The 24181-nt window shown below is 30.8% G+C and overlaps 4 protein-coding genes across 8 annotated transcripts; 2 read left to right on the forward strand and 2 right to left on the reverse strand.

Moving 5' to 3' along the window:
* Window positions 1–46: 46 nt before the first annotated feature.
* On the forward strand, window positions 47–806 carry LOC114875214 (centrosomal protein 20). Its single transcript, XM_029185249.2, has 3 exons — window positions 47–139; window positions 224–433; window positions 501–806. The coding sequence occupies exons 1-3, from the start codon at window positions 112–114 to the stop codon at window positions 635–637; spliced, it is 375 nt and encodes a 124-aa protein (XP_029041082.1). The 5' UTR covers window positions 47–111; the 3' UTR covers window positions 638–806.
* Window positions 794–12490, reverse strand: LOC114875306 (E3 ubiquitin-protein ligase RBBP6). 2 transcript variants are annotated; one of them, XM_046286800.1, is made up of 17 exons: window positions 12289–12490; window positions 11762–11941; window positions 11502–11685; window positions 11196–11430; window positions 10877–11116; window positions 10632–10798; window positions 10190–10555; window positions 9826–10087; window positions 9429–9672; window positions 9053–9359; window positions 8906–8975; window positions 8511–8798; window positions 8070–8420; window positions 7701–7994; window positions 4185–4433; window positions 3874–4107; window positions 794–3774 (listed from the first exon to the last, which is right to left on the reverse strand). In XM_046286800.1, exons 3-17 carry the CDS (start codon window positions 11665–11667, stop codon window positions 1368–1370), a joined length of 5880 nt encoding a protein of 1959 aa, XP_046142756.1. In that variant the 5' UTR covers window positions 11668–11685; window positions 11762–11941; window positions 12289–12490; the 3' UTR covers window positions 794–1367. The 2 variants fall into 2 exon arrangements, with proteins under 2 accessions (XP_046142756.1, XP_029041276.2); XM_029185443.2 differs by lacking the exon at window positions 11762–11941.
* Window positions 12491–12634: 144 nt separating this feature from the next.
* On the forward strand, window positions 12635–15913 carry LOC114875309 (protein MEMO1). The gene is made up of 8 exons (XM_029185448.2): window positions 12635–12901; window positions 13483–13564; window positions 13642–13710; window positions 13884–13996; window positions 14097–14208; window positions 14286–14505; window positions 14578–14682; window positions 14763–15913. The coding sequence occupies exons 1-8, from the start codon at window positions 12850–12852 to the stop codon at window positions 14898–14900; spliced, it is 891 nt and encodes a 296-aa protein (XP_029041281.1). The 5' UTR covers window positions 12635–12849; the 3' UTR covers window positions 14901–15913.
* Window positions 15914–16153: 240 nt separating this feature from the next.
* On the reverse strand, window positions 16154–24167 carry LOC114875305 (activating signal cointegrator 1 complex subunit 3). 4 transcript variants are annotated; one of them, XM_029185440.2, is made up of 12 exons: window positions 24137–24167; window positions 23342–23502; window positions 23185–23276; window positions 22976–23124; window positions 22602–22853; window positions 18358–22527; window positions 17789–18280; window positions 17515–17705; window positions 17275–17443; window positions 16867–17124; window positions 16438–16786; window positions 16154–16353 (listed from the first exon to the last, which is right to left on the reverse strand). In XM_029185440.2, exons 2-12 carry the CDS (start codon window positions 23470–23472, stop codon window positions 16268–16270), a joined length of 6339 nt encoding a protein of 2112 aa, XP_029041273.1. In that variant the 5' UTR covers window positions 23473–23502; window positions 24137–24167; the 3' UTR covers window positions 16154–16267. The 4 variants fall into 4 exon arrangements, with proteins under 4 accessions (XP_029041273.1, XP_029041274.1, XP_029041271.1 ...); XM_029185441.2 differs by lacking the exon at window positions 24137–24167 and adding an exon at window positions 23976–24095; XM_029185438.2 differs by lacking the exon at window positions 24137–24167 and adding an exon at window positions 23771–23918.
* Between the last annotated feature and the right edge of the window lie 14 nt (window positions 24168–24181).

The following is a 24181-nucleotide window of genomic DNA, read 5'->3' on the forward strand; positions in this document are numbered from 1 at the left end:
ATTAATACTTGAAAATAGCTTCAAGCTATAAATCGTATATGCGATACACTATCATAATAAACATTTCAAACAGCACTTCTTGAATTTACTTTTTTTTCCTAATGATAAAATATGGCAACAGAAAAGGATTTAATTAATGGTATTTATTAGATAAGTCATTTACAACGTATATGTTATTTTAAAACCAAAATCATTTTCTTTTTTAAAATATCTTTTTATATAGCGGTAAGAGAATCGCTTAAAACCGATGGAGAATTAGGACGTATAAAAGCTAAAGTACGGACAGAAGTAATAAAACTATTAGATAATTCGAACAAAGGAAATAAAATGAAACTTCCAAAGCCTTCTCAAGACATTGCATTCATAAATGAACTTATTAGAGAATATTTGGATTGGATGGGATATAAATATAGTTCCACTGTATTTATCTCAGGTATTAGTTGTATATAGCATAATACATTCAAAAACCTAACATTTATAAAATTATATTTCTGTTTTAGAATCTAATTTATCAAAACAACCACTCGACAGATCGTTGCTTGTGCAAAGCTTAGGAACAGAAGAAAGCGAAAGCAGCCAAAACGTACCGTTATTATGTAGTATAGTGGAAACATATAAAAATTTTAAAACTACATAAAAAAATTTTAAACTCGTGGATATTAAAAATTTGAAATCCATTCTATGATCAAATTCAAATTTTCGAAAATATTAAAATTTGGATTTATAAAGAAAATCTAATGTAATAAAAAGATTTTGTACAATAAAGCATTTGTAATATTTCATAAAACAAAGATAAGTTAAAAGAATTTGGTCTTTTTATTTGATGACGTCTTTTACATACTGACATTACATTATGAAAGTACAATACAATATTGAAATATTAGGGACTGTAAATATATAACTGCTGTTATTCTCTAAAAGTATTGTATTTCTTAACGATACTATCTACTGACTGCTATAATGTACATCACTTATTGTAACGAATTTACTTACAATATTTCAAAGATGGAACTGGAATATAGACAATCATTAAAGGCCTTAATAATATTTGAAAATTAAATATTACCAGTTAAACGACTCGCATCACTTCTTTTCACTTATCATTTTGTTCAATTTTTTATCTGAAAAGATATCAGTAATAAGTAATCAATCAATCAATGTCTGTTCAAAGCAACTTTGAACCCTGTTATGATATTGTAAATATAGCATAAACTGGCTATGTTGTTTTATAGATGTCGAATAACAATCTTAATTCGATGCAGGTAATTAGAAATAATTCTGGTAGAGGATCTTACAATTAAAAAGCATTCACAAAGAAAAGTTTCTGTCAAAATTCAGTTTTAAAACATTTAAGACATCTAATGACGTCATTTGTGTTTAGACTTTTTCTTCTTCTTAGCTTGTTTGTTTCTATTCTTCGACTTTTTTGATTTCTTTTTGTGTTTCTCCTCGTCGCTACTCGTCTCTGAGGAGTCTGAATATGAATCTGTATCAGAACTACTATCCTTTTTTATAGACTTCTTCTTCTTATGCTTCTTGTGCTTTTTCTTCTTCTTTTTGTGTGACTCGTCTGAACTATCAGTGTCTGTGCTTGAACTGTCCGAACTACTAGACGAATCCTCGCTACTTGTTGATTTTGATCGCTTTTTAAGAGGTTTTATGTCCATTTCTTTTTCCATGTCCGGCTCGTCTAGTTTAAGCTTCTTAGTTGGTAACGGCATTACTTTACCATCTTCGCCGTCAGATTCAGAATCTGAAGCACTATAATCAGGCTCGAAATTAGCTTCATCAAGTATGCTACGTTTACGATCAGATACCAGCCTTGGATTCTTTCTTTGCTTCTTTATCGACTCCACAACAGGAGGTTCAGGATTTTCATAATTTATTTTCGTTTCACTGGCTTCAACTTTATCTTTCAGAACAATATTCTCTTTATGCTTCTGTTTCTTTTCTGAATTCTTTTCCTTATCCTTCTTGTGCTTTTTCTCTTTTCGTTTTTTGTGTTCTTTAGATTTACTCCTACTTCGATGGTCCTTCTTCCTCTTCTTATCCTCTTTAGACTTCTTCTCCCTCCTTCTATCATTATCATCGTCTCTACCTTTTAAAAGACTTATCTTCGAAATATCATTTCTTTTAAATGTACAAGACGGTGTTCTGCCTCTTCTCTCTCTATCCCTCTCCTTATCCCTGTCTTTATCTTTAGCATCGTTTCGCGTTGATCTAAAATCTCCCCTTGGATCCCTTTCAGATCTCATGTCGTGTCGTTCATTCCTAAACTCGTTTCTGTCCTTCGAACGATCCTTGTTCTCTCGTTTTCTGTCATCCAGAAATACTTTTCTTTCGTTTCCTGGTAAATTTAACGACGAATCGACGCGTCTGTCTAACAGCGGAGAAATTCTTTTATCTCTAATTCTAGGAGATCTACTTCTAGATTGATTTTCACCCTTTCCTTCGCGCCTGTCTAAGAAACTTTTAATAGGACTAATTTTTCTTTCTTTATTCTCCTCTACCTTCTCACCCAGCCTTTCCTTAGCTGAAAGTCTCGTAGGTGAATAAGTTTCTGGTACCGGCTTGAATTTTGTTCTGTCCAATTTGGCTTTCTTTACTGGTTCCGTTATTTCAACGTTCCTCTCATTTCGCCCAACGTTTATCGTTACGTTCACGCTCTTTCTGGGTTCTCTATTTGGTTCAGTTTCAATTACCTTAGGTTCTGGATTTTGATACAGTACCTTTCTACTTTCGCTTATCTTCTTTATTTCAATTGGCCTAATGGCGTTGATCGCTTTTTGGAATATCGCATTTTCAGCTCGCTTTAACACTTCTGATGTTACTACTTTAGTACTTTTAGGTTCGTCCGTTTGGATCTTTTCTATAGAAGTGTCGCATATTTCATCACCTTTTTCCACCGTGTCATCCCTTTCCCATTTAGATAGCTCTGGGAGAGGAGCTAAGAATTCATCCTTCTTCGGAGATTTTTCTCCTAACAATGTACTTTTCTCTTCTGTTTCATTCTCTGATAGTAAAGAATATTTTTCTGTTATTACCGTATTTATTTCTGTATCGTCCAATCCACTGTAAAGGTTGTCAATGGGTTTGATCTCTGATTTTAATTCTGGAATTGGTTTGAAATTTGGATTGGGTGGATTCGTTCCAAATTCTGTGTGATCCATTCTTTCTGGGCTGGGCTCGTGGAATTCTGGAGGTTCCGGATTCATTGCCAAAGATTTATCCTCAAATTCTTCTTTAATGGATTCCTCTATACTGGGTTCAGGAGGAATACAGACTATCCTATTTTCAATATTCTCATCTTCATTGGTAGATTTGATAACGTCAACTTTCGTTGGCGACATAGTTTCCTGTTTAGTTTCTACTATTAATTCTTCCTGTTCAATTGACTTTATAGGTTCGTCTTTTATCGCATCTTTTTGACCAGATTTCTTTTCTTTCTTCTTCTTCTTTTTCTTCTCTTTCTCGTCGTCTTTCTTCTTCTTCTTTTCTTTGATTTTCTTCTCTTTCTTCTTCTCCTCGTTCCTTTCCTCGTGATCTTTTTCCTTTTTCTTCATACGTTCTGGAGATACATCCTTTCCATCGGTTCTAGATTTCTGTGAATAAGGTGTTAAACTCTTTCTGGTTTTCTTCTTTTCAACCGAACGTCGCTCGTAACGTTCGTGACGATCTCTATCTTTTTCGGATTCGTAATCGCGTTCGCGTCTATCCTTCTCACGGGAACGATTCTTATCGTCCTGTCTATGACGATCTCTATCGTCTCTGTAACTAAAATAATACATTTTTTTAATTTGAAATCGTTATTGGTAAAAGGCACATAAAATGGCACATTATACGCATGGAATATTATATTATAAATATACGAACCGATCTTTATCATAATCCTTTTTATCAATATGTCTATCGTCGTCTCGACGGTCGCGGGTATGTCTGTCATCTCGCTCTTTCTCTTTCTCCCTTCTATCACGATCATCTTTATCACGTATTCTGTCATCATGATCTCTAGACAATCCTTGCCTTTCGCGATCTTCACGATCTCTGTTTAAAACTCTTCGGTCTCTTTCATCTCTTTCACGGAAACGATCTTCCCGTTCACGACCCCTGAAGAAAGAAAATTTATATGAAATTAATATTAGTAAATATTTTTAATTACTGTGAATTTTACATCATTTCTTTACCTGTCGTCCCTTAATGATAATCTATCCCGTTCTTCGTTATCATTATCTTTAAGAGAATGCTCACGATCTTCTTGATCTCTTAATACGCGTCGGTCACGATCATCGCGTAATGATCTTTCAGAAACTTCAACACCTGGAGGTGAAAGATCATAGTAACCCTCTGTCCCAGGAGGTGCAACATCATCAAATCTTTTATGAGGAACATCTCGTAAAGGACTGGCAAAACGTTGCGTCGATGGTCCAGAATACCTGTTGACAAAAAATCCATAAAAACTGTTTATATTTTTTTTAAATTATTACATCCAGTCTCTGAACTTTACAGTTGATAGGTCACTGACATTGTAAACGTTGTAATCTATAGATCATTTAATATTAAAATAGAACTAAAAACTGTTGTACATTTAATTATTTATCCTATAAATCTAAATCCAGGTTACATACAATCTATAAATTTATGAATCTTTTCAATAAAGATACATGTCAAAATATATAATTGTTTAATTATATATATGTATATATATATAGTTGTTTAATTCTAGACCAAAGGATTACAGTTGTATTTTAGCTAAATGTTGTTATTTGTAAAAAAAAATGATTTTACCATTTTTTTTCTTACTGTGAAGCTGCTATGAAAAGTTAAAGTTTTAACGTAGAAGTTACACTGAAGCTGAAAAGATGAATAGATGAAATTACCTATTACCAAATACGTTATAGTTACTGTCTATGATGTCATAAAAACGAAAAGTAAATAAACCAACATTCATAACTTCTAATATATTCTTATATTATCATTAAAAACTTAATAAATGTATTACATAATTTAATTTTAACTTTCAGTAGATAACATTACAGTGATCTCTTTTCAGAAAAATATTTTCTAATACTTTTCAAGTATTAAAAATGGAAAGAAAAAAAAGAAATACTTTCTTTTTTATATGTTACAAATGTTGATTTGGCCCTGAATTCACCTGATTCAGAAACCATGTAGATCTGTCAATCAGCTGGGTAGCTTCAGCAATCTCCAAGTTGGTCCTCGCAGTTAACACTTTTCCTTGCTTCTGTCTTCTTCTTTCACTTTTTTTTTGTTATTTGCATATGTCATTATGTATATACAAACAATATTTTACATGCATGTAAATGACTATACAGAGATAACAACAAATGAACAAAAAAAAATCAACATAAATATTTATGTCATTTTTATAAAAAATATTTCCTTAACCCGCGTATACAAAAATACAGTTCTTCTTTGCAAATATTATTATCATAATGATAATTGAAAGGAATGTAATATTAAAAATACTTATCCTACTACAGAAAATATAAAATTCATTATGTATATTATTAAGTATATAAACTATTTTGTAATACGAGCCTATTTTAATTTTCGAAGCAAAAAGCTTTTGCTATGAAAACAATGAGATTTTTATGGTTTTAAACAATATGCTTAACGCGTCTAATAAATACATGTACATAGAGTTTATAATCTGTTCTTCCACAAAAGAACAAACTCAATGTTCTTAGAAATACTGATAAGAAGTTTCTAATATTTTAATAAATTGTTTCAAATTTTTAAGTATTAAACAAAAATTATAATAGTTTTCTTTTAAGTAATTTAAAATAATATTTCCACAAACTAACTATACTTATTGCTTCGTTTATAAATCATATTTAATTCCCATATTTTTAATAATACATATACGCTGCTTGAGAATTTCAAATGTAAATTGCAGAAGTTTAACAATGCATTAATATTATTGACATTTAAAAACTTCAAGCAGCGATACTTCAGATCCATAGACGTGTTTCAAATCATTCGATGTTACAAAAAATATAGGCTGAGCACAATTAAGTGTAACTAATCACACTAATTCTTCAATAGTTTGTAAATTATCACAGACAATGCAATATTTCATTATAAATTATATCAATTTTCTAAATTGTACTACTGTAAATTAATATATTTATAGCAGCATAATTTAATAATAATTACAGAATTGATATTGAAGAACAGAAAATTAGAAAGGATCTCTGATAATAAACTGTGTTCAAGTTAATTTATTACATTTATGGAACTAGTGAATTTGTACAACGTTTATAATTAAAATATATTGTTCATATAAGATCCTTTCAATTAAATGTTTTTCAATTTACATGAAAATACCGAATTACTGAAGCATAAAAAAACATATCTTATTTCAAAATGTATATCAAAATTTCATTATCTTTAATGTCTGTAACATGTTAGGTATTTGGCTTTTCCCTATTCTCATGATTAATAATTATTGCGTATATGAAATCAAATGTTTTCAAATTAAAGTACCTAATCAAAATACATTAATGTGAAAAAGTAAAGATATCCATCAATTTAGAAAAGTGTCAATTTGTTATGAAATAAATTAATCCCTACAAATTATTTATACATACTAAGATTTAAATTGCTTCAAGTTTGTTTAATCTTAATTATCCAACATTTTTCAGAAACAAGAAAAACGAGCAAATTTTGGTAGGATTGTTCATGTTTAGTCGAAAATATAAAAATTTATTTTGGATAATCAAGATTACTGTACCTGAATCACGTATAAATCTTTTGAAATTGCTCAAATAAAAATGAAATACTTTTAAAAATTAAATGACTAGTTTTATGAAACCTCTTCGTACCACATACAGTATTTTTTAATAAAAATACAGTAAAATAATACAACTGAAAATACACATACTATATGTGTAAAACACACACATCCCTTTACATACGCTTCTATTAACTTGTTTCAACACTATAGATAATAAATATTAAATATTAAGAAAAGCAGTAACATGTATTTCTCCTTATCACATTGGAATCAAATAGTTGGATTTTGCATTTTGATTTGAAATTTTTAAATTCAATAAATAATCTATATTTATAAAGAAACAATTTCTTAATGATTTTTTAAAAATTAATTTTAATCATTCTACTGTAACAGTCTTTGAATGGCAGCTCTATGTAATGATAGAACACAATAATTAAATACTTAATTGAAATGTAAATGACTTGAGTTTTTTTTCAGCTACATATTTCACAGCACAGTTACCTCACAACACACTATTGTTAACATATCACTCTTATACCATAAAAAGTTTAACAGTTTATAATAGTTGTATAAATGTGTATAATTCTGATTAATAAAATAATTTCATCTATTCCTGATATATTCATAATTGTAATACTATTCTATTAAAACTGACATATTCTGATCTATCAATTTATACAACTATTTCTGCATATATGTATATGTGCATGTGTGCGCATTTTATGAGTATATAATATGTATATATATGTATATGTTTGTTTACACACACCTATATATACATATATTTCTATACACATTTTCATTAAACGTTATAAAATGTATCGTTTCGCCGTTACATTCACCATAATTCCGAAAACAGTCTTAACCAGGACAGCAGCATAAGGTACGGTAGACTGTCTGCTTAGCGTGTACATGAATTAAAGTACTATTGAGGCGGAAATACCTGTTGTAGGAATCATAATAGTCTTTCCTGTCCGTAGGTGGAGGTCCCAACGACATAAGCGGTGGTGGATGATTTCCAGTGACTAAATGTGGCAGCAAAGGTGGTATGTTATGCTGAGCAGCTTGGTTCCTTACGGGATATCTAGGTACTGGCCTATCTCGAGGGGGTAAATCCCGTTCTCGATCTCTGAATTGGTAATCATGCGCTGGTGAATCATTGTAATAACTATTACATCCTTCTCTAGGTTCACGTGATCTAGGTCGATCTCTATCACGATCCCTCTCTCTTTGAAATCTGAAAATATTATACATAATTATATGAAGTACAACGAATACCCTGTTTACTGCAATTATAAATAAACGAACATACCTCGGAGGTGACCTAGGCGGTGATCGGTATCTAGAAAGTAATTCTCTTTCGCGATCACGATCACGATCACGGTCCCGATCACGATCACGGTCACGATCCCGATCACGTTCACGTTCGCGTTCACGTTCACGTTCTCGTTCGCGTTCTCGTTCGCGTTCACGTTCACGTTCACGTTCGCGTTCACGGTCACGTTCACGTTCACGTTCACGTTCGCGATCCCGATCCCGATCACGGTCACGGTCACGGTCACGATCGCGATCACGTTCACGATCACGATCACGATCACGATCTCTGTCTCTATCTCGTGACAGAGATAATCTAGGGGATTGGCTACGTGAATACGATCTAGATCTGCAAAAAAATATGAAGTATTTTACTGCAAGATATTTGGTGACGTGGACCAGGCTTTTCGAAGTAGTATTTTTAGAAATGTTTATTCACCTGCTAATTGAGAAACTTCCACTTCTTGATCTACGTTTTGGAGTACGACTTCGTGTTCTGAGAGGTAAAGGTGATCTTGAAGACCTTCTCTTTGATGGAGGGCTTCTAGACCGACTTAAGCGAGTTGAAAATGGTGATCTACGACTAAACGAACGTGATCTAGATCTACTATAACTACGAGATCTTGACCGTGTTCTACTTCTTCTTCTATGTTTACCAAGCCTTCTGTCTCGTTCATCTTTCTCTCGAAGCATACGTTCAAATGCTTCTAATGGATCATCGATTATACTGAAAAATAATATGTAATCATTTATGCATTATAAATCATGTCAATTTGCAGTGTTTGGCATTCATAGTATTTTTCATGTAACTTTTATCAAAGTATATTAACTTACCCAGGTGGATTACCATTATGAATATTTCTACCTAATCCAGGTGGTGGTGGTTGCAATCCTCGATAACTTACTGAAAACATTTTTTTAAATATAACAAAATTTGTTCACTGAAGTTACATAAAGTTTCTTTTTTTCCTAAGTACTTACAATGATGTAATCCTCTAATTGGACGTGGCGGTCCATTATAATTTCTGGGTGGCTGCGAAGGTCTGTATCCTTGTTGTTGATAAGGAGGCCTTTCATATCGTGGGGGTCCATAGTGAGATCCTTGTTGATGAGGATAAATAGGTATTCGATGACTCATGTATGGATCTGGTAATAAAGGTTGATTATGCGGTGGTACATTAGGTGGAGGCTGATTGTAACTTGGCTGTGGAATACGATCTTCACCCGGTGGAAAAGGTAAAAGCGGTGGCTGATTGCTGGAAGGCACATGTAGGTGTGGTTCATCAACCTAAAATTAATATATGAATGAGATACATGTACATGTATATTGATGGTGATCACTAACTCCTGCGCTTACTGTTGGAGTGCCTGGACGATCTTCGGTTGACCTACGTATGGCACTTTCATAATGCATACTAGGCGGATAATGTCCATCATCGGGTGGCAACCCCTGATAACTTTTCGATGGCGGAGGGTTCATTAAATGTGATAATGGTGCTCCTTGAGAACCATAATCGTTATGTTGTGAGTGCCTAGGAGACAAGGATCTTCTTCGACTTACAGGTCTCAAGTTCTCCATTCTACGACCACGTTCTCCACTTCTAAAATACAATAGTTACAATTGATCTATTCAACGTAGTGGAAAGAAACCATTAGGCTAGCCAGATAAAATGTTACAGATGAAATAATGTATCAGCAATGCATATTCGCACTACTGTAGTATCCGATGATTAAAACAATATTAAAACATTTACCTATCACGGTGATTATCTCTGCTAAAACTTCGTCTACGTTCCCTCGATTGTCTTTCTCCTGAATATTCATTTTCACGTTCTTTCTTATCGCGACTTGGGGGATCGCTTCTTTCTCTATCTCTTTCTGGTGAACTGCCGATTGCAGGAATAGGTAGTAATGGTTCTGTTCCTGGAGGTGGTGGTACCTCTGTTTCTTCTTCTAACGCCACTTTTGTTACAGGCTCAGTTTGTAAATCAGGTTCTGCTGCTGGTTCAGTAGCAGCTGTTAAAACGAATATAGAAATTACATGCCTATAATTTTTTTGTAATTTCCTACGAATCATTTATTACTTTATAAAAAAAATATAAAAGAGGTATTACTTACTTGCAGTCTGTGGTTGTGTAGTAACTGAATATTGTTGAGGTGTAGACTCAAAATTTGTTGATTGTGATTCTGTATACTCTTGAGAAGGTACAGTAGTACCTGCAGTTTGAGCAGGTTTATTTTGATTTGATGTTTGACTTGATGTAACCGGTTCAGTTTTTTGTTGATCTAACTGTGCTGCAGTTTGTTTATTGGTTTGTGAAGGTTGTCTGTATGTTTGCCGTTTAGCATACCCAGTTTCATTCTTAAAACTCATTACAGCGTTTCTTAAAAAGCGATTTGGAATAAGAGTTTCTGGCGATACATCTTTTTCGTTACAATCTGGACATTCGTGTTCCTCGGATTCTAACAAGAACGTACGAATACCTATAATGCAAAGTATTCTAGAATACTATGTTCAGTTACAACTATTATAAAAATGTAAAAACCAAAGAAGAATTACATTCGTCACAAAATGAATTGCCACAGCATGGTATCATCACTGCATCTGTCAAGAGATCTTTACAAATTTTACATAATAAGTCCTCCGGAATTTCTGGCTTTTCCACAGCGGGTTCTGGATCTTGGGAAAACGGTGGTCGTTCCTTTTTACCCTCTTTATAAGCTTGACTGGAAATGCAAAAAATATTTATCAAACAAATTTAATTTTATATTAAGAGATCCGTAGTTTCTAGTATTAAAACTTACTGATCAATAGCTGGTACAGCGTATTGACCTGTCGGTGTCATCATAGCACCGGGAACTCGTGGCCCTTCTACAGGAACCATAAAACTCCTAGGAATACCTGTACTCTTTTTAATTTCTATGGGTTCTTGATTTATTCCAAGCGGACAATTCTTGATCCAATGACCAGGTTGATGACATTTATAACAACGATAATTTGCGGGTACATCACCAGTTTGATTAGCGCCACGTATTTTCATATAACTAACGAAAATATAAATATATATTAGTACGTACGTACGATATGAAATATGATACAAATCGTATTTACACGTTTACATACTTTGATGGATCATAATCTTGCGTAGACTGAGTCATCATTGCTCGAATTTTATCTTCTTCTGAGCCATCAAGCCTTGTTAGGTCTACAGCCCGTCCTAAATTAGTTTCATCCTTTAAATTACTAAACGAAGGAGTTTCATTTCTATCCCATGATCGTTTCTGTTGTACTGTTAATGGAACTCTAGCAACGATAAGGCTAGTATTCTTTGCGATTAATGCATTATCATCCGTGTAATCTAAAAGAAGTTTTGTAATTTTTACATTATATGTAAAAATTGTAATTATTAAAATATGTGGTAATAAGTACCTTCTTTAGTTTGAGCATTTGTTATTTGCAAATCAAAGTCTGTATTCTTTCCTATACGTTTTTGATGAAAAATAGCTTTCTTCAAGTCTGCTACAGAAATATGTAATCCATCAAAGGACACAGTGTCGTAGTCCAAAGTGGATTTGAATTTGTAATGTACAGACATTTTTCTTATTCATACATCCTGAAAAAAAGGATGTAATTATATACACAATTTTAATAGAAGGAACTAATGATCATTTTTAAGGGGCCAGGCTCACCCTAGTCTGATCTTACTTATACCAATACACGTAATATTGATTTTACTTGAAAAACAGAAATTTAATTGCAGTACCAAGATTCATTAAAATTATAAAAATTTGCAGTTTGCATTGACAATATCATTTTAACCATTTTATTACAGGTCTATATAATTAACCCTTAATCACACCTAGAATCAACTGTCAAATCTTTTAATATAAGTTAGAAAACATCTCATACATGATGCAAATATTTATGCATATATGTAAATGTATTACATTTATATCCCATTAAAATTAAAATAGTACAATGCAGCAATCCAATTCATTTTCAATAAAAATTGGTTAGTAAAAGTAGAAATCGTAATATATCCAACATCAACTAATTAAAAACACGTTATAAGAGAGTGAGGTTAAGCATTAATATTAAAAATGAATATAAATCAAAATAGAGATAAAGTTATTACTTATCGACTATAAGCACTCACTACAAAAATAAGTAAATTCAAATAGTATAAGCAACAAACGTATTTTTACAGAGAACGTACAAACATGACTTCTGGTATGTTGCAACGAATAATCAATTTTCAGGATACTTTTGATAAATCACAAATCCGTTAAATATCTAACCTCTACACATATACGTGTACCGATTACGATAAAGGAAAGGCATTATGAACAAAACACTACAATTGTATAACTAAAAAAGTCCAAGTGAATAATTCAATCGTGTATAGTAGTAATGAAACAGTAAGTTTATAGATGGTATAATCAATAGAATATATTATATGTCGTTTTCTATCATGGAATAAACAGAAGAGATAGTCCGACAGACCCTTTCTCATCCATTCCTCGTCCGCTTTACTAACGCCACTTACCCGCTGCGAATCCACTCTCTCTCTAAGACATTTCGCTTAACATTGTTAGAAGCATATGGTTCGTGGTTTAGTCAAAGTTTTGTGATAGACTTTTATAAATATTTTGTACTTGTATAGAATTAAATATTAACAATTTAGATCAGTCGTTTGTAAAACTTATCAATAAATTAAAAAATCATTCGCTATCAAAAGTAGAAAGAAGGAATAAAACTAAGTGCTATTCAATAAAAAATGGCATTAATTAGAAGAGCAACTCATGCTGGTAGTTGGTACGCAGGCTCTGGTAAATAATATTTAAAGTATATTTTTCATTCGTATGTATTAACGATATTTATGTATAATTTAATTATGATTGTTTATTAATAGTTTGTATTTGTTTTCTTTTGACTGTATATGTGTCATAATTAGGTATCCAATGATATTCGCATATGTTAATAACCAAATATGTAACAAATGAAACATATGTATTTGATGCTTTCTAACACAATGGTAAATTAACATTTATATATTTATAATAACAATTAAATCTAATTATTAGAAATGACAAATATTGTTTGATTTATTTTGTAAAGAAATGTATGTTTCAATTTACATTTTAATAAACTTTATTTGCAACCAAATTTGAACCAAAAATTGTTCTATTTTTATTACTTTGAGCTCTACAAATGAGAACCAAAAAACGAAGGATTTGTTATTTAATAATAAAACATATTTTCAACCCTTTTATAGGCATTGTACTGTTAGAAAACATAATATGGTTTCATGAACATAGAAATAAATTGCTATGATATTATTATAATTTATTGGCATTTCCATTAATAATTTATACTGTAGTTATTAATATTATATATTTTTTTTATACAGGTTTGGATTTAAATAAACAATTAGAAGGTTGGTTGGGTGCAGCAGACTTATCACATGGACCTGCTAGGGCAATTATTGCCCCGTCAGTAATTATAGTAGATTAAAATAATTTTGATTAGATTAACAAATCTTTATTGAAATGTAAACAAAATTTCACAGACATGCAGGTTACAGCTATTGTGGAGCATGTGCTGGTTTTGCATACCGTCAAATTAGTCCTGTAGTTGTGTAAGTATTTAAATGTGCTATTAAATACTAATCAATATTAATATAACTTGTTCTTCAACAATATTTGAGAAATATTCTAGTCTAGATCACTTTCAAGGTAGATTTTGAGTAGCTTAAACTTTATTATATCTAATTAAAATGAAAGATTAAACATGTATCATATCATTCTATAGGCGCAGAATTTTTATTCTTGGTCCTTCACATCATGTAAGATTAGCAGGCTGTGCTCTTTCTTCTGCTTCAATTTATCAAACTCCACTATATGATCTGCACATTGATCAGCAAGGTATAGATTGTATAATATAAAATACGAAAATCTTAATAAACTATTATCTTAATATACTATCAAGGATTAGTTCAAATATAGGTTTCTATTCATGTGACAGTATGCAGAGAACTTGAAGAAAGTGGACATTTTGAATGGATGGATTTAAACACAGATGAAGAAGAACACAGCATCGAAATGCAATTACCATTTATTGCAAAAGTTATGGAAGGGTGTGTTTTATTATTAAATCTTTTAATAAATATTTATTTGTTACGAAATTTTAAATATCTTTCCTATATTAATATAGGTTTAAAGATTCTTTTACTATAATTCCTATATTGGTGGGTTCATTAAGTCCAGAAAGGGAAGCACTCTATGGAAGATTATTAGCACCCTATATGGCTGACCCACAGACATTGTTTGTAATCTCTTCAGATTTTTGTCATTGGGGACAACGTTTTCGTTATACGTATTACGATAGATCATGTGGTCCGATACATAGATCAATTCAGAATCTTGATAAAATGGTATGTGAACCTGAACATAAAACTACTGTTTATTTAATTAATAATTCCTACTTATAAATTCCATTTATGTAGGGTATGGACATCATAGAAACTTTAAATCCCACATTATTTACAGATTACCTTAAAAAATATGGTAATACGATATGTGGTCGACATCCTATCAGTGTTTTGTTACAGGTAACATTTTACTTACATAAATAAATATCTTTCTAATAAATGACATCTTTTAATTAAAATTATAATTTTTATGTTAACAGATAATTCATAACTTAAAAGGAAACACTAATGGTCAAAGAATGAGCTTAAAATTTCTTAAATACGCTCAAAGCAACCAGTGCAATAACATGAATGATAGTTCTGTCAGTTACGCCAGTGCTTCCTTGGTCATTGAGTGATAAAATATCTAATTTTAATATTATTATTATCGTTTAAATAATTTACAGTAAAAAAAAAGAATCTTAAAACACAGGACATAAATTAAGTTGCAATTTATTGCATGGAATATTTTTCTTAATTGTTTGAAAAAAAGATCGATATTTATAATGAATGTGACAAATAGAAACATATTATTATTTAAAAATATTTCGGTATATTACTTATAAGAAATCAGTACTTCCAGATTTTCATTATGGAAGGAGCTTAAATGTTTCTTTGCTTTGGTGCTTAGTACTACAGTTACAGAAGTACCATATAGTGCATTTCATACATATTGAATAATTTATACATATGCAGAAAGTTCATCTATTGATAGAAAAGAAGTTTACAATTGTTTAGAGCAATTGATACTAATTTTGAATATACAAGTAACTTGTTAGTTTGTATTATATTGTTAAGGAGTTGTAATGAAATTGAACTTCATTAATTTGGTTTTAGTATAAAATTGCATATTTAAATGTTTGGAAGTTGATAGTTAATATTTCCCATTATTACGACAATAAATAATAAGAAAATATTTTCACTCAGATCGCATTGTTTCTCTCAGGGATATGTATAGACTTAAAATGAAAAAGTTACGACCGAAATTTATTTCTTTTCTGTTATTAGTATGAACAGTCTGCATTGAACAATATTAAATGAAATACCATTACAGAAATAAGAGTATACAACTTAATCATCTCCTATTTAAAACAAAGCAATGAAATGATCTCATATCCTTCCTAACCTACATCTTGTTATTTACAATTAGCATAAGAAATTAAACGATACAAAAATTATATTGTTATAATGCCATGATATAAGTGCGAAAAAGGATTGGCATGGAAAGATGTGTATAAAATACTTCAAGTTATTACTGATATTCTTTTACTCTTAATAAGGTATTAAGTGTTACAATAGAGCATTTTTGTATTGTGATTTATGAATGTGTAATCTACAAAACTCATTTTGTAATAAAATTAACTAACATTTATTACGTGTCATACGTCATCTTTTGTTTATTTTTCTTAACATTTTTTATATGCTTCTTTGTTTGTGAATTATAGAAATTTATAAAATGGATCTTTCAAATATTACTTTTCTATTTTTGTACATAAAGCTAATACCACTTGTATTTTTATGAAAAATATAAGATATACTGTTATTATTGTTATACTCATAATTGTATGATAAGTAACAAAATATATACATATAAATTGATAAACGGCATCGATTTAATAAAATATCATTATTATTAAAATATTTTATTTGTATTCACTGTTTTACAGAGAATATAGTTTTCTTACACACATATCAGTCTTCACTTATTTAGTAATGTTAAGTTATGTTATATTACATTTATTTGTACGTTATACTGTTGATCTAATCCTATGTAACAATCAGACATTAAGTAAAACGTCAGTGTTGTTTTCCCTTAAAAAGTAAATTTGTTTATTAAACAAAAACAAAAAAAAGAAAATAATTCCATAACAATAAATTATAATAAAATAAAATTACCTAAATCTGATGGTGCTGTAAATTGTAATTGATGACATTTCCGTTCTCCGCTTATACCACTCACTCGTTTCAGAGCCAGTAATTCTCTGCTCTGAATACTACCTAAAACTATAAACCAACCTTCATCCTTTCCTTTCTGAAACATAGAGCAATGCGCTTTTAAATTATTTGACTTATTTTTTCTTCTCATTCCAATATTTAATATATAATCTTGATCTTTATGGACGTTTATACACTCAGAATTATTGGATTGTAATGAAATAAACTTTTGTTTAGTATCATTGAGCCCATGACCTGCTAAACTTAAATCAAGGCAAAGCATTGGCATTTCTTTTATTACTTGATGTATCTGTAAAATTAATTATTATTGAATATATTTTAAAATTCTATTGCTAATGTACAGTATCAAACGAAATAGGATATATTTACTTGATGTATCTGTTCTTCTTGGAACTCTTTACCAAGCACTTCTACAAGTACATTATATTTATTGTACATAGTAGCACATAATACTGGAAGAATTGTTGATAAAGGTGAGAATAACTCTAAATGTTCTGAGTTTACATATGGTAATGTAGTAATTGCAGGTTCATCAATCCATCGAGCTTGAATAATCATTTGAAGTAACTGTATTATTGTAAGTGCACTTGCTAACCACCCATGTTCGGCAACAGTATCTATCATTGCCTGAAATCATAGACGTATTATATTGATAATAAACTATTAAATTTACAAAAAACACACAACGACTCGTACATTTGTTTACATGAAATTGATGTTACATAATTATATTTCATGAATCTAATAGAATAGATTGTATTTTTCAATTATATATACCTGTATAATTCTAATTGCTTGATCTAGAACTGACTTTAAGTCTGTAGTATAGTCTGTACAGGGTAATGGAAGCCTCGAGAAATGTGCTTGCAGTAATAAAAATGCTTTAGTATGTGGAGAATCATATGTATAGTTATTTACCGTATAGCGACACATTTTACTTAATTCCCTGTGTAATAATTACATATATTAGAATAAAATATGATATATATGTATTTTGATATATAACTATGAACTTACTCGTTTAATAATTCTTCGTTATGTCTTACTGGTAATTCACTATATTCATAAGAGTCACATAAAATATGTAAACACTGATCTAATGTAAGAGATTCTTGTAGCGACTGTTCGAACATGAGCATACTTTGGTGCGATAAATAATAAAATGATGCTATTCTACCCATCGGAAGTGGATACAAGATTTGTCTTTCCTAGAATCAATGTAATAATACAAAAATGTTTTAATATGTTTTTACTTGGAAAAAAAAAAAATTAACAAAATAATTTGATGTACCTCATCAAAGTCAACACACTGTGAATCGATTAATACTTTTAGTGTTTTATTCACCAAAGAAGATAAATATTCATTAATTGCATAAGGATTTAAAACATCTAAATTATAATATTTAGGATTTTTCATTAATCTCCTAAAGAAATATGTCCATGTTAAATAATCTAAAAATTCTTGTTTATTTTTTATTGTACCAGCCACTATTTCAGCATTTATATGATCTGGTAAAACTGCTAATAAACTTGATTCTACTGGGAACGGCTGATGCAGAAAGTTTTTATAAAAATTTTTCTTTAAATTGTAAACTAATACCACTGCCACCCCAGAAGTATCGAATTGAGGTCTACCTGCACGACCCATCATTTGTAGTACATCTGTAATTGGCATATCTACGTAACGTTTTGTTTTACCGTCATAATATTCTGTTCCTTTTATTACTACTAAATGAGCAGGGAAATTTACACCCCATGCCAAAGTAGCTGTAGTAATCAATACCTGAAAATTATTTGTAAAGTCTTGGATCTGATAGCGAATAAAAAATGAAATTACCATTAATTATTTTTAATACATACTTGAATTCTATTATTAACAAATAATTCTTCAACGGTTCTTCTATCTCTGTCTTGAAGACCAGCATGATGAAGTCCGATTCCAAAAGCAAGCGTAAGTTTTAAATTTGAATCCTTTATTTGATCTAAAATACTATCCATTTCTTCATCAGGCATATGTAACCACTGTTTAGGTTTATCTTCTGCTGCAAGATATGCAATTAAATTTAATGCAGTTAATCGTGTTTGTCTACGCGATGAGACAAACACTAGAGATGGACTAGAAGGTGCATGTTGTCTGATCGCTTGGAAAGTTGGCCTATTCATTGTCGCCATTCGAGGGCAATAATGTTTTCCTGGGAATCCATTAATATGAATTTCCAATGGTACAGGTCGTACTGATGGACGAAAATTATATAAACCCATTTCTTTAATACCAAGCCAATTCGCAAGATCCACCGCATTAGCCAATGCTGTAGAAAGTCCAACAATTCTCACTGTTCTCAAAGTATGAGAAGAGATAAAATTAGTTCTTGAAATAATCACTTCCAATACTGGACCACGATCTTCTCCTAACAGATGAATTTCATCTATAATTATAAGTGAAACATTCTTCACATAAGTTCTTGTCTGCCAACTTCTACTAATACCATCCCATTTTTCGGGTGTAGTCACAATAACATTTGCATTCGCTATAACTTTAATATCTGGCGTTACGTCTCCAGTTAGTTCTACTACCTTTTTGCCCAGCCGTTCTTCCAATCTAATTTTCCAATCTTTTATACGCTCTCTAACTAAAGCTTTCAAGGGTGCAATATATACAACTTTCTGCATAGGATATTGTTTGAATACTCTGAACATCGCAATTTCTGCGGCCACTGTTTTTCCTGAACCAGTCGGAGCTCCTAAAAGCACATTGTTATCCGTGTGATACAAACAATGAAAGATCTGAGTCTGTATTGGATTGAAATGAGAAAATTTATAAAGTTGCTCAAATGATTTTTCTTTTAACGCTTTCACTGGTAATGGTTGCAACGTTAATAAATCAGTATAAGGTGGATATATTTCAGGTAAAATTAAATCATGAAATGTTAAAGGTAGCATACATTCACAATTCAACCAATGATCACTTGTTGCTTTTACTATGTACTGAGTAGGTAATGGTTCCTGTAATGGTATAGTCATTACAAGTTCTTGTTCAAGATTATTATAAACCATTTTTCTTGTCATAACAAAATATTCATGATGATAAATAATATTATCTTCTGGATTTTCTATCCATATCCAAAATGGTACCGATGTTTGACCATGAACTTTATCATTCCATCGAAACTGAGGAATTATTTTTAAACGTATTCTCAAAATTGTACGAGTAATGGGTTGCAAGTTAGATTCCATTTCTAATGCAGGAAACTCTTCGCAACATTTCTTCACTAACGCCGCTTGTTTCTGATTATGCAAAACATCTGCAATTTCTTTAACGTCCATGTCATTCAGTCTATCGACTGTCAGATCTAGCTGCTCTATTTTATCAATAATCTCCGATGGCAAACAAGAAAATTGACGTAACGGAGTCAAATAATCCCACTGTGGTATTTCAAACATTTTAGACATTTCTAATAATCGCCCAGCCATTGTCGCATTATTTTTTTCTAACATAATTTTGAATAACGCTCTGCATATACGTACTGCATTTTGTATAATATACGCTTGATCCGACATCAATGAAAATGTATTAACCGGACCATGTGACAAATATGTTTGCAGTAGAATATTTACTTTACCATGGATGTTTTCAACACCGCCTTTAATTGGAACTTGGCAACAGTTTAATAACTTTTCTAATTCGTCAATTTCATCATCGCGAACTTTCAATTGTTGAAATTCTTGAGAATGAGATATCATTGCAAGTATATCAGCCTCGTTCATAATATCTTCCATCAGCTCATTAAAAATTTCAACGGTATCATATTTAAGATAAAAGTGGCTTGCAATACGTCCCAGTTCTGTCGCGCTAAGATCTCCAGTATTTACATTGTATCGTATCATTTTAGCTTTGTCTAATGATGTAGCAGCTGTATCAATCAGTTCCCTCCTTTTTCGTTCCAAATTTAGATCTTCTGAAGCAGTAATTCCGTACTCATGGTGATTTAATTGCATTCGAACAAACAAATAAGTATAACTTAACCATTTTATAGCTTCTTCCACGTTTGATATTGTACCTAATGCAACTTCAGCGTTCAGATTATCAGCTAAATATCTGATAAAATTACTTTCAATTGGTATTTGATTCGTTAATAATGATAAATAATGATACAAGTTGTTATGGGAAGTAATAATAACAGCGTGACCAGAAGTATCAAATTGTGGTCTACCGGCACGACCAAAAATTTGTAAAACATCCAATATACCTAAATTAATGAATGAACCATGCTTTGAATCATATATTTCTGTTCCTCTTATAATAACTCCATGCGCAGGTAAATTTACACCCCAAGCCAAGGTTGATGTACATACCAATACTTTGATCAGTCCTTCAGCAAAATATTTTTCAACTAAATTTCTCTCTGAACGTAACAAACCAGCATGATGTATAGACAATCCGTTATTGAATAATTCAATCAAATGTTTGTTACGTGATTTAGCGAAAGCTTTGTTTATAAATTTTGCATGACCTTCGGATAGAAATAATTTCAGCATATCATTTTGTTGAGCTAATTCTTTTAAAACATTTGCCACTCTAACAGTGGCGTTACGTGCATGTACGAATACCATCACTTGATGTCCTTTGCGCACCATTTCTATCACATTATCATAGCATATATGATCCATGTGTTTTGCTTGTTGGTAAGGAGATACTGCTTTTACACCAATAAATGTTTGACTGAGTGGCACTGGTCGAAATCTATAGTCAAAATAAAAAAGTCCTACCAAAGGATTCACCCTTAAAAATCTTGCAACATCTACATAGTTTGGTAAAGTTGCTGAAAGTCCAACAATTCTTATCATATTCTGGGAAGATTCTACTTGTCTTAAAGTTCGAGCCACCAATGCTTCTACCACAGGCCCTCTATCGCCATGTAACAAATGTACTTCATCGATAATTAATAATTTAACAATATTAGTAAGAGATATATCTCCAGTGCCTTTCCTAGTAAGAACGTCCCATTTTTCTGGCGTTGTGACAATCATTTGTGTTTGTTGAATTTCTGATTTAGTTAATTGCATATCTCCAGTCAACTCGCGTACCGATATACCAAGAGATTTAAGTCTTTTACCAAAATTCGTTGTCATCTCTGCTGCTAAAGCTTTCATAGGTGTCACATAAATTATTTTAAACTGATCTTTCATTATCTGACCATTTTCTATATGTTGTTTTAACTGATGTACAACAGTTAACATAGCAACATTTGTTTTTCCAGCTCCGGTCGGTGCACAAATTAATAAATTTTCATTAGTATTATACGCTGTGTTAAATACTATGCTCTGTACTCGATTCAATGATGTTATACCATTAAAAGCCATTTGCCCAATATCATCTAACGATGATACCGTAATAGGTTCGTAGTCAATATCGATTGGTCGTGATTCTGGAATAGGTATGTGAACTTCCTCAGACATTTGCGTATCTTTTCTCACAACATTTTGTGGTAACATTATTTTTTTTCCTGATATACAAGACGTACTTCCACTAGATACATTAGAGTCAAAAACAAATGGATAAATAGGTTTCTCTACAATATCCTTTTTAAATATAGGCTTATTCATTTCTACCAATACTTCCTGTCTTTTTAAATATAATTCCTGCGATTCAAAGTTATTCTCTTCTAAATCTCCTTTCCCTTTATTTGATATTTTATTTAACTTCTTTTCTTCTTTCCGCATTTGTTTGAGTGCTTGTTTTTCTTTCTCAGATTGTACAGTTACTTGACCACCGATTACAGGTCTTTCTATATTAGGTTGCTTTTGTGTTTTTGAACTAGACTTTAAAGCCATAATGCTTTTCTGATTCTGAATAATGTACTGTACAAATTCTATATTTTCATAACCCAAGAAATCAAATAACTCATTTTGTAGGTTCTTAGAGCCTTTTAATTTGTTGATTATAGCTGCTTCAAACTGGTCGAAACTCATGACCAAAATATACTTCTGGTGACATAAATTCAAATTCTTTTTATATGTTGCTTCATCAAACTGAAATAAAAGTATGATTACAATTAAAATACTTTTAAAACGTAAGAATTAACATACATAAGTTTAACACAAACTTTCATATTGAACGGTTTTGGAATTTCTTTCTTGTATTTCATTGTAAAGTTGTCAGCATTTTGAATTATATTTCCTTCGGACATATTACGAAGTGCTTCGGTATCTGGCCATAATACTCTTGGAGGATTATATGCAAATTTTGAACCAAACAAATCAGTTTCTAATATCTCAGTAGTATTAATGTCTTTCTTTTCATTTTTCAAAAGTGTTATAGTATCTTCATTCAGTTTTTCCCGAAGCGTACCAATTATCTGCAAAAAATTAAAAACTTTGAAATATCTAAACAAATGTTATTAAATGACTATTTTAAACAACAAATATTTAATAACTATCTTTAGAAATTATTAACTCATAATAAATTTGTTATATTTACCTCCATTATCATGTTAGCATCTTTATGAGTTAAATTTTCTGCTCTTTCTTTTAAAATTTGAAACTTTGCATTAGTTAATAATCTTTCATCAATTAATAAACGTAAAGCAAAGATTAGGAATTCATTGATGAGTTCAGAAGAACCCTCCTCTGAAATAATAAAAAATAAGTCAGAAATTTTGTAGTTTATCATTATAAGTCAATACATACCAAATAGTTGTTCAATCATTTTATGTAATTTAATAAGATAAGGTAGAGCATCCTTAGGTACAGTTTGGCGTAAATCCTTCCAGGTTGATTCACTATATTTTAGGAAAATTATGCAATAATAAAAATAGATTAAGAAATATTAAATACAAGATAATACCTTCTCAATTTATTAATTTCTTCTGTTTGCTTTTTAAATAGATCATTTGGTTCTAATTCAACTGTACTCTTGATGCGACCAAGATTTGTAAACATTCGCAATGATCTTGTAATACGTGGTAATTCTGGCATTTTTCAAATAAATTTGTATGTACACGTTATCTGAAATATATATTTATATTAAAAAAAATAACTGATTACATGGAATGTTAAAAAGTTTTATACTAGGTAGTTAGTACAAAAACTAAGAATATTTTTGTTCTCCAATTGGTTTAAAAAACATGTTCTATTACATTATTTTATTTCTTATTACTGTTAAATTGGAGTTAAAGTTAAATATGCAAAGGTAAATGTTAAAACTACGAAAAAGTTTTAACGGTTGTAATTTTAGTTTCAAACACACAAATAAACATATAAATTTAATACATACAAACATATATTTAAAAATTTTACGAATATTACGCTCAATATGGATTTTGAATAATTTTCGTTGTTATCATATATTGCATTACATTACATTTCAACAACACTACACTTGACTACACTGCGCACCACCCGCTACATGCGCTACATCACACACACATTCATATACACATATGCATATATGATATCTAAACAATTTCGAATCAACTTACTACATATTTGGAAAAACTGCAAAATATACTACGTTAAAAAGATTCATTATAATTTTTATTTGAAAACCATTATCAAAACTACGCCAATAAATGTATTTTAAATTTCCAAATCAATATAAATCTTTAAACTTAAATTATAACATTTAATAAATTGTACATACATCGTTCATAAAAACACGTTTCGACACGTATTTATGTATATGTGA

This window comes from Osmia bicornis, chromosome 8, assembly GCF_907164935.1.
Source record: "Osmia bicornis bicornis chromosome 8, iOsmBic2.1, whole genome shotgun sequence".
NCBI classification, from domain to species: domain Eukaryota; kingdom Metazoa; phylum Arthropoda; class Insecta; order Hymenoptera; family Megachilidae; genus Osmia; species Osmia bicornis.

Coding starts and splice junctions, on each gene's coding strand:
- LOC114875214 (XM_029185249.2), top strand. CDS start 112: ATGGCAACAGAAAAGGATTTAATTAATG. Junction 140..223: donor AGAAAAGGATTTAATTAATG/GTATTTATTAGA, acceptor CTTTTTATATAG/CGGTAAGAGAATCGCTTAAA. Junction 434..500: donor TTCCACTGTATTTATCTCAG/GTATTAGTTGTA, acceptor TTTCTGTTTTAG/AATCTAATTTATCAAAACAA.
- LOC114875306 (XM_029185443.2), bottom strand. CDS start 11,667: ATGTCTGTACATTACAAATTCAAATCCACTTTGGACTACGACACTGTG. Junction 10,799..10,876: donor GCTGTACCAGCTATTGATCA/GTAAGTTTTAAT, acceptor TTGCATTTCCAG/TCAAGCTTATAAAGAGGGTA. Junction 8,421..8,510: donor GGAAGTTTCTCAATTAGCAG/GTGAATAAACAT, acceptor ATTTTTTTGCAG/ATCTAGATCGTATTCACGTA.
- LOC114875309 (XM_029185448.2), top strand. CDS start 12,850: ATGGCATTAATTAGAAGAGCAACTCATGCTGGTAGTTGGTACGCAGGC. Junction 13,711..13,883: donor CAAATTAGTCCTGTAGTTGT/GTAAGTATTTAA, acceptor ATCATTCTATAG/GCGCAGAATTTTTATTCTTG. Junction 14,506..14,577: donor TTCAGAATCTTGATAAAATG/GTATGTGAACCT, acceptor CCATTTATGTAG/GGTATGGACATCATAGAAAC.
- LOC114875305 (XM_029185440.2), bottom strand. CDS start 23,472: ATGCCAGAATTACCACGTATTACAAGATCATTGCGAATGTTTACAAAT. Junction 23,277..23,341: donor GAAATTAATAAATTGAGAAG/GTATTATCTTGT, acceptor CCTAAAATATAG/TGAATCAACCTGGAAGGATT. Junction 22,854..22,975: donor ATGCTAACATGATAATGGAG/GTAAATATAACA, acceptor AATTTTTTGCAG/ATAATTGGTACGCTTCGGGA.